The sequence below is a fragment of the Xyrauchen texanus genome, chromosome 1 (assembly GCF_025860055.1).
Source record: "Xyrauchen texanus isolate HMW12.3.18 chromosome 1, RBS_HiC_50CHRs, whole genome shotgun sequence".
Taxonomy (NCBI): Eukaryota; Metazoa; Chordata; class Actinopteri; order Cypriniformes; family Catostomidae; genus Xyrauchen; species Xyrauchen texanus.
In genome coordinates this window covers 33,673,041-33,685,673 of record NC_068276.1, presented here as the reverse complement: position 1 = coordinate 33,685,673, position 12,633 = coordinate 33,673,041, and the positions used below count along the sequence as shown (strand labels likewise).

Sequence of the window (12,633 nt, the reverse complement as noted above, 5' to 3'; positions counted from 1 at the left end):
TTTCCTGATAGCTAAATAAAGAGAATTATCTGGAAAGAGTGAAACAAAAGAGTAGCGAGTGGGGGAGGGTTATAAACACTAGCTCATTTGGTGGATAAACATGAGCTGTTGAGCAGAGAGAGAGAGAGTGAGAGAGAGAGAGAGAGAGAGAGAGAGAGTGTGTGCTCTACTCAAATTTACTCACTAATCCATTTGAGGCATGAAAGGGTAAATCAGAAGAAATGAAGGAAAGGAAAGAGAAGGAGGGAGCAGTGTGGAAAGGGGGGTGAATGTGAGAAAATGAATAATAGACAGTATATGACGTGAGAAAGAGGGGGGAAAATGCAGCAAGCCGGTAGAACTGCAGCCATGTAACACCTATAAATAACTAAAATTACAGGCTGCCTACACTGCAGAGACTTCAATCTTTCTCCTCGCTCTGACATTCATGACCATATCCACATATACTGAAACTCACACACATTCTAAACAGAAACACACACCCACACACTGCTGCCATACAATGTCTGATGCAAACATGTGGCACATCACATGTGGACCACTGCTCCTCTTAGGTGACAGAGAGAGAGTGAATGAAAAGGGAAGGAAAGCAGGCAAAGAGAGCAATTGAGGGTCGCAGCTACCTAACATAGCATAGTGCTCCCCGTTAGCATGCTAGTGAGAGCAGAAGAAATGGAGAGAAGCGGTTAGCACAAGATGGCGGCGACTGTGTAGCCTGCCGCATGAGCCTGTAGCTGTTCAGTTCCTGCCTGTCCCCTCCCCCACCTCCACCCCTCCTCTCTACACCCGCCCCCCCTGCACACACACACTCACTCACCCGTCCTCTTGGCCTCTTCACCGTAGACATATTTTTTCTTTTCTTCTTTCCCCCTCTTCCCTCTCTCCAACCGCCAACAAAAGCCTTGCCTTTTCGCCGTTTCGCTCTCTCTCTCTCTTTCTCTCTCTCTCTCTCTCACTTTTCCTCTCTCCCTCCCTCCCCCGGCAGGTCCGTGGCTGAAGAAGCCCTGTTCACCTCCTCCTCCTCCTCCCCTGGCCGGGCTGCATGGAGCCGCACTTCACGGAAAACGAGGGAATGAGGAAGAGACGGATAAAGCAGCCACACTCGTAAGAGATCCTCTCATTCTGCTACACTCAGCTTGGCTGTGTCTATTCTTTTCCCTCTCTCTCTCTCTTTCTCATTGATTCCCTCCGACCGTCCGGCCGTCTGTCCGAGAACAACTGTGCTCGCTCTTCTGATTTTCTCGTCCTCTTTCTTGCACATACGCTCGCATACACCAACAGACTTCTTGTTCCTCTTCCTCCTTTCACATCCCAGACGAAGGTAGGATTGCTAACCCTGCTTTGTAAAACAAAAGGTTTTTGTACTGGCTCAGTTGGACGTTCTGTAGCTTGTTTTCCTTATTTCCACTTGGTTTTTTCCCCTTCCTTTCCCCTCATTCCCCTCCCCTCGCTCAGGCTGGGGTGTGTGTGGTGAGCGGGAGACACGGGCGAACAGCGAGAAATGAAAGCACAAAGCAGCAAAACGCATCAGCATGAATATTAGAGATGTCGTTAAAATCCGGACTCGTTTTTTTTTCTCTCTCCCTTGCTCACACTCTCTCTCTCTCTCTCTCTCTCTCTTTAGCTCATTGTAAAGCAGGAGGTCCAGCAGAGGGTGCTAGCTGTTATTACATTAACTTTCACAACTTAACCCAAAAAATACTGACTTTCTCTTCATGCTAAATCTAAACAGACACTAAAAACACAACACCAGTCATGAAGACAAGTATAACTCTCTCTCACACACACACACACACACACACACACACACACACACACACACACACACACACACACACACACACACACATGTTGTGTTTCCATGTTTTATGGGGACTTTCCATAGACATAATGGTTTTTATACTGTACAAACTTTATATTCTATCCCCTAAACCTAACCCTACCCCTAAACCTAACCCTCACAGAAAACTTTCTGCATTTTTACATTTTCAAAAAACATAATTTAGTATGATTTATAAGCTGTTTTCCTCATGGGGACCGACAAAATGTCCCCACAAGGTCAAAAATTTCGGGTTTTACTATCCTTATGGGGACATTTGGTCCCCACACACACACACACACACACACACACACACACACACACACACACACACACACACACACACACACACACACACTTTTACACAAATCACAATAAGTTTAAAAAATAATAATAAAAAAATCACAAGTGATTTAAAAATGTGTCATAATCATGTCAACTGGCCTCCGTCCCCCCAAATCCCCACCACTCAAACACACAGACAGTAGTAAAGCACACAAGAGAAGGCAGGTGGCGTGAGTGCTTCTGTATTAACTGCACTCACAGAAAGTGACAGAGACTCAAGGAGAAATGAGGCAGTGCCACCACTTTCACAAAGTGAGAAACGTTGGCCATGTATAGCTTCCCACATGCATGGCCCCAAACCACCTGTGTCCAAAAACAGCAAAAAATGAAAGTAAAACCATGCACTATGAAAATTCAGGGTTGGTTCTTTGTAAGGAAAAACATACAGATTAACACACGCACCTGAGACCTCAAACAAAACATCTATGAACAGGTATACAACCACATGTTTCTATCAACCCTGGCAGTCCTCTGAAATCATTCACACCGACATGCAAAAAGTGGGTCAGCTTAGTTTAAGAATCTTACGGAGTAGCAGAGAGATAAGCTGTGGTAAGTCCTTGAGACTGGAGTAAGAGCAACTTCTACAAGGTTAAAACAAGATTAAGACAAGACTCAACCAAGAAACCATTCAAAACTCCCTAGGTGACATATAGTTGTCTCGGTTTGTGCATGTGTGTGTTTATTTTATGGCAGTATACTAAATACAGAAGTGGTAGAGTGAGTGAGTGAGTGAGTGAGAGAGAGAGAGAGAGAGAGAGAGAGAGAGAGAGAGAGAGAGAGAGAGAGAGAGAGAGAGAGAGAGAGAGAGAGAGATAACATGGCCCTGACGTTTAGACTGATGGGGAAAAACTCAAACTCAGACCTTGATAAACATCCAAGAACATATATCAAAATGTATGTAAAAGACTGCCATTATGAAGTCAGTCAGCCAATATGGCAGCAGACATGTATCACTCAAAAGAGGGGGAAAAAAATGTAACTTTTAATATTCCTTTGATTTATGAAGAGGATGTGGTCATTGCAAAATGTTATTTCTACATTTCTAGAACCTTAAAAATTTTTGACACTGCATATTACGGGAAATTATTTTCTTTTTTTTTTGTGCAAACTGTATTTGCATGTACACATGCAGTAAAGAGCAAATAATAAAAAACAAAAAGAAAGAAAAAACAGCTAGAGAATGAGAAATAAAGAGTGCTTGTATGTGCCTAAGGAGAGAAAGAAAAAGGCACATGGAGTTCACATGGCACAAACCACCTCTGTTCCATGGCAACCAAACAGTTGAAATGTTAATGAGATGAGCGAGCGCTATTACTTCGGTTCTCAAACTATGCAGCATATAGGGACTTTTACATATAAAGGAGAATGTTTACTATCAGGCCAACATTGAAATAAATAAAAATTATTTTTTCCTACAAAGTGCAATCTTCAAACACATTAACATGCATCTCCTCTCAACAAGTTAGGGCCTACATTATCAACAATCTGGCCAATCCCTTAATTTTACTGTAACTATTCCAGACATCCAAACAGTAACATAAAGAGTGAAATTTCATCATCTTAGGCCTTACTGTAGCCTATATGTCCAAAACAATTCCTTTCAGTGTCTGCAAATTAAGAGAGAATTCACCAGAATGAACCAGAAATACAGCTATACTCTGTTTCTCCAGTGCTGTCACAACTGTTTCAGGCCCTCATGACACTAGCTGATCAGTGGTGCATCACTATCTTTTCTCATATGGTAGGTTAGGGATTGAAACTAACCCCAAACCCTAAGAAATTAACTTGCACTGCTACAAACATGGAAATTGTGCAGTTTGTTAAAGGGATAGTTCACCCAATAATGAAAATGATCTTATCATTTACTCACCCTCATGCCATCCCAGATGTGTAAGATTTTTTTTTCTCAGAACAAGATTTTTAGAAGAATATCTCACCTCTGTTGAGCCTTGAATAAAGACAATAATATCATAGAGACTTGAAGGTGGGCTGTTTTGACTTGAGCCGCAAAAATCACATTAGCTACCACTCACAACACCCTAGCATCATGGAGGTGAAATTAGCATGGGCAAGCACCACTCACATTTTCATCAGAAAACGTAAAAATCAAAATAATTTGTTCACTTTCCTGTAATTAATGAACTTCCGATTTATATAAAATTTCCTCAATCAAAACACTAAGTTTCCCAACTTAAATATTACATTTTCACACACCTATGCCATATGAAAAATAGTAAGTCCTCTCACCTTCATCTATTAAGCTTTTATAACCATGTAACACTGTAAAGATATCCCTGCTCACAACCTAAAATCTGTGTCCTGCTTTGGTGAAAATGAATTATACTGTCGGCATCAGAGAGAGAGAAAGTTTGGAGTCCATAATTAGGACTAGACCAGCAGACTAATGTGGAGTACAGCAGAAAGAGCTGGAGGGAGGAACGAAGATAGAGGATTAATGAGGGAAGGCCTGATGTGTAGCAACGGTTTCCTGAACCCATAAAACACAGCAGCCAATAAGGACCCACACAAAGCAAACCCCATGTAACACACACACACACACACACACACACACACAAATAAACAGTGATTCATCTACAGTATTTTCAAGCATATCTAGATCAGACTCAAAGACTAATATTGTTCACTGTGTGACTTAATGATGCCCACTTGTACGATAACACCAACTGTAATCATTTAGGCTAGGAATGGCCATTTTTAATGTTTTAATTAGTGGTGCTTGCAAAGCATCACTATTGTAATCTCACATACTTATTAGTGGTGCTTGCAAAGCATCACTATAGTAATCTCACATAATTATTTTTCTTTTTCTTATTATTAGTGGTGCTTGCAAAGCATCACTATTGTAATCTCACATACTTATTATTAGTGGTGCTTGCAAAGCATCACTATTGTAATCTCACATACTTATTTTTATTTTTATACTTTTTATTATTCTATCTCCAGTACAAAACTTCGGCACCTAACTTCGTCCCGCACCGCTTGGCGTAGACCCACGAATGAGGTGTCAAATCGAACGGCCTATTGAGGACACGTGTGCTATGACTTTTATAAGCTGATCGGGTACGGTAATTGCCCCAGGGGCAAAAAAGCGCCGAAAAATCCCATAGACTTAACATTGCGACAAACTTTGACGCGTCACAGCTCCGAGCGAGGATTTCGCAGAAACGTGTGATTTGCCACATTTGAAGAGGCTGGCAGGCTCTGTAAGAGCATACCTCAAAATGGGGTAAAAGTTGCACCCCTGGGGGCAGGAGCTGCCCAAAATGCCCCAATTGACTTACAATGGTGTAGGACGGCCCATGAAATGAAATGGCATTGGGATTTGTATTCAACATAGCTCTGGATCACAGTGTCATAGAGACAATGGGGCGGGCTCATTTTACTCAGACGACCAATCAGTATCTCAGGATCATTTTGAATCTATCAAGCCACGCCCTAGCAACAATTTAGAGCACCTTAGCAACAAGTCCCATACACTTCTAATGAAAGACATCAAAGGGATATCTCCGGATAGAAGTTTCATAGAAACACAAGGGTGGTCTCTGCTTTCACTCGGGGCAGCAAACAGCCAATCATGAATCACCTCAACACTTCCTAGCCCCTCCCTAGCAACCATTGTCGAGCACCTTAGCAACCAAAATCCATAGAGGATATCTTCCATTCTGAATGTCACAGAGGCATGGGAGTTGGTTTATATCATTCATACTGACAAGCAGCCGTTGGAGATTAATGATTGGCAGCTGCCAAGCCACTCCCTAGCAACTAAACAGAGTACCCTAGCAACCCTTTAGCAGTAACTATATCTCTGCACCACAAAATCAGAGAAACTTCTGGGTTGATTTATTTCAATCAGGATGGCAAGGACACTTCATTAGTATCACTAAGGTAACTGCCTAGCAACCAGATGGGGTTACCCTAGCAACCGAGTAACAAATCACATATCTCTGCATCAGAAAAACGTAGAGACTTCCGGGTTGACTTATTTCAATCAGGATGGCAAGGACACTTGATTACTATCACTATGATTACTGCCTAGCAACCAGATGGGGTTACCCTAGCAACCGAGTAACAAATCACATATCTCTGCACCAGAAAATAGTACTGACTTCCGGGTTGATTTATTTCACTCAGGATGGCAAGGACACTTCATTACTATCACTATGGTAACTGCCTAGCAACCAGATGGGGTTACCCTAGCAACCGAGTAACAAATCACATATCTCTGCATCAGAAAAACGTAGAGACTTCCGGGTTGACTTATTTCAATCAGGATGGCAAGGACACTTGATTACTATCACTATGATTACTGCCTAGCAACCACATGGGGTTACCCTAGCAACCGAAGTAACAAATCACATATCTCTGCACCAGAAAATAGTACTGACTTCCGGGTTGATTTATTTCACTCAGGATGGCAAGGACACTTGATTACTATCACTATGGTAACTGCCTAGCAACCAGATGGGGTTACCCTAGCAACCGAGAAACACATCACATATCTCGGCACCAGAAAAGAGTACAGACTTCCAGGTTGATTTATTTCAACCAGGATGGCAAGGACACTTCATTAGTATCAATATGGTAACTGCCTAGCAACCACATGGGGTTACCCTAGCAACCGAGTAACAAATCACATATCTCTGCATCAGAAAACGTAGATACTTCTGGGTTGACTTATTTCAATCAGGATGGCAAGGACACTTGATTACTATCACTATGGTAACTGCCTAGCAACCAGATGGGGTTACCCTAGCAACCAAATAACAAATCACATATCTCTGCATCAGAAAAGCGTAGAGACTTCCGGGTTGACTTATTTCAATCAGGATGGCAAGGACACTTGATTACTATCACTATGATTACTGCCTAGCAACCAGATGGGGTTACCCTAGCAACCGAAGTAACAAATCACATATCTCTGCACCACAAAATAGTACTGACTTCCGGGTTGATTTATTTCACTCAGGATGGCAAGGACACTTGATTACTATCACTATGGTAACTGCCTAGCAACCAGATGGGGTTACCCTAGCAACCGAGAAACACATCACATATCTCGGCACCAGAAAAGAGTACAGACTTCCAGGTTGATTTATTTCAACCAGGATGGCAAGGACACTTCATTAGTATCAATATGGTAACTGCCTAGCAACCACATGGGGTTACCCTAGCAACCGAGTAACAAATCACATATCTCTGCATCAGAAAAACGTACATACTTCTGGGTTGACTTATTTCAATCAGGATGGCAAGGACACTTGATTACTATCACTATGGTAACTGCCTAGCAACCAGATGGGGTTACCCTAGCAACCGAGTAACAAATCACATATCTCTGCATCAGAAAAACGTAGAGACTTCCGGGTTGACTTATTTCAATCAGGATGGAAAGGAGACTTCATTAGTATCACTATGGTAACTGCCTAGCAACCAGATGGGCTTACCCTAGCAACCGAGTAACAAATCAAATATCTCTGCATCACAAAAACATAGAGACTTCCGGGTTCACTTATTTCAATCAGGATGGCAAGGACACTTGATTAGTATCACTATGGTAACTGCCTAGAAACCAGATGGGGTTACCTTAGCAACCCAGTAACAAATCACATATCTCTGCACCAGAAAATAGTACAGACCTCTGGGTTGATTTATTTCACTCAGGATGGCAAGGACACTTCATTACTATCACTATGGTAACTGCCTAGCAACCACATGGGGTTACCCTAGCAACCGAGTAACAAATCACATATCTCTGCACCAGAAAATAGTACTGACTTCCGGGTTGATTTATTTCACTCAGGATCGCAAGGACACTTGATTACTATCACTATGGTAACTGCCTAGCAACCAGATGGGGTTACCCTAGCAACCGAGAAACAAATCACATATCTCGGCACCACAAAAGAGTACAGACTTCCGGGTTGATTTATTTCAACCAAGATGGCAAGGACACTTCATTAGTATCAATATGGTAACTGCCTAGCAACCAGATGGGGTTACCCTAGCAACCGAGTAACAAATCACATATCTCTGCACCAGAAAAGAGTAGTGACTTCCGGGTTGACTTATTTCACTCAGGATGGCAAGGACACTTCATTAGTATCACTATGGTAACTGCCTAGCAACAAGGACGGGTTACCCTAGCAACCAAATAACAAATCACATATCTCTGCATCACAAAAACGTAGAGACTTCCGGGTTGACTTATTTCAATCAGGATGGCAAGGAGACTTCATTAGTATCACTATGGTATCTGCCTAGCAACCAGATGGGGTTACCCTAGCAACCGAGTAACAAATCGCATATCTCTGCATCAGAAAAACTTAGAGACTTCCGGGTTGACTTATTTCAATCAGGATGGCAAGGAGACTTGATTAGTATCACTATGGTAACTGCCTAGCAACCAGATGGGGTTACCCTAGCAACCGAGTTACAAATCACATATTTCTGCACCAGAAAATCGTACAGACTTCTGGGTTGATTTATTTACAGACTTCTGGGTTGATTTATTTATGACCATAATTTTTGTTCTTCTCAATTTATAACATGCTGTTTGACGAGTTTTGCCACGCCAAGCACCACTCACATTTTCTTCAGGAAATGTACCTATCTAGTTTTTATTTTTATTTTTATTTTTATATCTCTTAACAAAACTTCGGCACCTAACTCGTCCCGCACCGTTTGGCGTAGACCCACGAATGAGGTGTCAAATCGAACGGCCTATTGAGGACACATGTGCTATGACTTTTATAAGCGATCGGGGGTACGGTATTTGCCCCAGGGGCAAAAAAGCGGCCGAAAAATCACATAGACTTAACATTGAGACAAACTTTGACGCGTCACAGCTCCAAGCGAGGATTTCGTAGAAACGTGTGATTTGCCACATTTGAAGAGGCTGGCAGGCTCTGTAACAGCATGCCTCAATATGGGGTAAAAGTTGCACCCCTGGGGGGCAGGAGCAGCCCAAAGTTGACCCCATTGACTTACAATGGTGTAGGACGGACCATGAAATAGGGATTTTGTATTGAACATAGCTCTGGATCACAGTGTCGTAGAGACAAGGGGGTGGGCTCATTTTACTCAGACGACCAATCAGTCTCTCGGGATCATTGTGAAGCTATCAAGCCACGCCCTAACAACAATTTAAAGCACCTTAGCAACAAGTCCCATAGACTTCTAATGAAAGACATCAAAGGGATATCTCCGGATAGAAGCGTCATAGAAACACAAGAGTGGTCTCGTTTGACTCGGGGCAGCAAACAGCCAATCATGAATCACCTCAACACTTCCTAGCCCCTCCCTAGCAACCATTGTCGAGCACCTTACCAACCAAAATCCATAGAGGCATATCTTCGATTCTGAATGTCACAGAGGCATGGGAGTTGGTTTATATCACTCATACTGACAAGCAGCCTTTGAAGTTTCACGATTGGCAGCTGCCAAGCCACTCCCTAGCAACTAAACAGAGTACCCTAGCAACCGTTTAGCTACAACTATATCTCTGCACCAGAAAATCAGAGAGACTTCTGGGTTGATTTATTCCAATCAGGATGGCAAGGACACTTCATAAGTATCACTACGGTAACTGCCTATCAACCACATGGGGTTACCCTAGCAACAGAGTAACAAATCACATATCTCTGCATCGGAAAACGTTGAGACTTCCGGGTTGACTTATTTCGCTCGGGATGGAAAGGAGCCGCATATTGTATTACCTTGGTAACTGCATAGCAACCACACGGGCTTACCCTAGCAACCGAGTAACAAATCACATATTTCTGCACCAGAAAATCGTACAGAATTCCGGGTTGATTTATTTACGACCGTGATTTTTGTTCTTTTCGAGTTACAGCATGCTGTTTGACGAGTTTCGCCACGGCAAGCACCACTCACATTTTCTTCAGGAAATGTACCCATCTAGTTAATTTTGCATTACACTGTAAAATCTAATAACTGTCCTTACTTACAAAACATTAGTTAACTTTACTTGGCTATTAACAATATGCACTTCTTACTGTTTTTTATGAAGTAACAGTTACTTGCATGGTGAATAAAACAATTTACTTATAGTTTTCAGTGACCGTAACTTAAAAAAAATAAGTAACAACAAAGAGAGCAATGACCTTATTTCGCCAGTGGGAGGCAGCAATGCACTAAACTGTGCAAAGTCTGCCGAAAAGACGGAGGAGAAGAAGCAGCAGCAAAGGCTTAGGTCTGAGCATGCGTGCGGTTAACGTCAACGGCTGATATGAACTGGCGCCAACTGAAACTGAGGAAAAACGGAGGGAAGCGTTTTGAGCCTTTCAATTTTCACTTCGTCTTTTGAAGAATATACGGTAAGTTATTAAGCAAGTATATGTGCGAATTTGTGTTTCTGACTGCTGCTAATTTTATAAATCTGCCAGCTAACGTTTGCTAGAAGGTGGTACGTGTACTGTGACAGAAGATAAACTTTTTCAGGCATGTTTTAGAAGTAAAGATTGGCTTTGACCACCACCACCATGGATGGCTAGAAAACTTATTTTAAGTGTTCCAAAAAGGGTGGAAAGACACAAATTTTAAATGTTGTAGCCAGATAGTGTTGTGCTTTCCCCTAGTCGACACAGAGAACGCATTTTGATTGCTGTGCTGGCAGAACACTACCCAATTTTTAGAAAATGCTGCTTTTGTAGTATAGAACAGCTGTCCCCAACTACCGGGCCGAACATGATGCATCATTTGTTTATTTTAATCGGTAAAAATAAAAGAATAACATGGATATTAAAAGAATATGCTGTTGTTATTGTGCTATTCGTGCAGTAATTAGGCTACATATTTAACTTCATGCAGTCTGTCGGTCCTTTTCCATCCATCTCCACTCTGTCAAACAACAGTTTAGGCTACAGATTTTGAACTCGTGTAACGCGTGATGTGACTTCATCATGGTCTGCGTAAACTGAGTTGCCTGCTATCTTTGTAATAGCTAGCTGATATGAGTGTAAAACATCGCTGGGGAGCTTCTTCGGAAGGACTAAGGGAGTTAAATGTCACCTGAATTCTGAATGGCGTTATTAATCACATCAAAGCACACGCCCTGAACTCGCGTCTGTTTGAGCAGCTTTGTGAGCAAATTGACGGAGAGCACAAAAGCCTTCTCCGAAACAATGCTCACTAATTCAGCGACATGGTGAGTTGCAATGTTTATATTATAGGGTCGTTGAATAAAATATGTACTTTTTGTTTTAATAACATCGTTATGTTAGACCTGCTTAATCTAAAATGTTATTAAAAAAACGAATATACTAAACTTATAGGCCCACGGAAAACTGACGGCCGGTTCGGGAAAATATTGTCTAGCTATGAAATATAAAACTGCTCCGTGGTGCGAAAAAGGTTGGGGACCGCTGGTATAGAATTACGCTAAATATATATTTATCTAAATTATTTAACATTCATGGCAAGAAGTATTTTCATGTCATTTTTGTAAAACATGCACATATAATTGGATGTCTCTAGATAAGTGGAATTGCTTTTAAGTTATTTGTCTTTTTCAGAAGAAGCACTCACAGCAAATACACAAGAGCACTTCACTGCTTCATCACTCAGGACATTGGAGGTGAGAGACCAGTTACAATCAGTAGTAGAGCAGTTGTGTTTACTTACAAATGTTTACTGCGCTACTACTAAATTAGAGAGACTATCTAATCTTACATTTTTTGCAGATGCAGTGGACTTGTAAGCACTGTATTTTTTATGCAGACAAAAGGGGGCTGTTGTTCAAACATTATCGCCTAAAACATGGAGGCTTCACTCGGCAACAGCCAATACCATGCCTTCATATGGATTGCTTGTGTACCTTCAAATCTTTTAATGCCCTTAAAGTGCATTTATCAGTTTGGCACTCTCAGACAGGCATTGGCCAAACATGTAAACCCACAGTTGAGTTTCACTGTCAGTTATGTGAACACATGGAGCCCTGCACTGAAGCTGAGTTTTTCACACACTTGCGTGGCCATTTAAAACTTAAACAAACAGTTCTATGTCCATACGAAGGCTGTCTTTTTCAAAGCAATGTATATTCAACATTTAATGCACACAAAAGTAAAGTACACAGTGGTAGTGCTACAACACAATTTAAAACTGGATTATTATCAAACATTGAACATCCAGATCAGCTGACTGAAATGGAGGAAGATGTTTCTTTACAGGACAACATTGAGTGTGAGTTTGAGGAGCCTGTAGATGACATACAGGACTTGGAAGTTCAGCTTGAACGTAACCTAGCTTCACTATTTTTGAAAATGCAAACTATCCTGCACATACCTGAAAGTGCTGCACAAGAAGTAATTCAGCAGATTAATCAGATCCACTTACTTTCACAGCCTTTAATACAAAGTGCAGTACAGAAGATTATCAGTCAGCATTGTGGTGATGTGGATAATTCGATAGTGAGCGACATTGTAAGT

At 41.7% G+C, this 12,633-nt stretch overlaps 1 protein-coding gene across 7 annotated transcripts in view; it reads right to left on the bottom strand.

Moving 5' to 3' along the window:
• The window catches only part of LOC127651140 (chromodomain-helicase-DNA-binding protein 9-like), a 116,410-nt gene that overhangs the window by 53,866 nt on the left and 49,911 nt on the right, over positions 1-12,633 (bottom strand). The window contains exon 1 of one of the 7 annotated variants that reach the window (XM_052137255.1): positions 818-2,660. The exons of the other annotated variants lie outside the window; for them this stretch is intronic. Coding sequence (XP_051993215.1) covers positions 818-847 — 30 coding nt within the window. The 5' untranslated portion in view covers positions 848-2,660. Of the gene's footprint in view, positions 1-817; positions 2,661-12,633 lie in introns of those variants that run through there. 7 annotated transcript variants of the gene reach the window in all.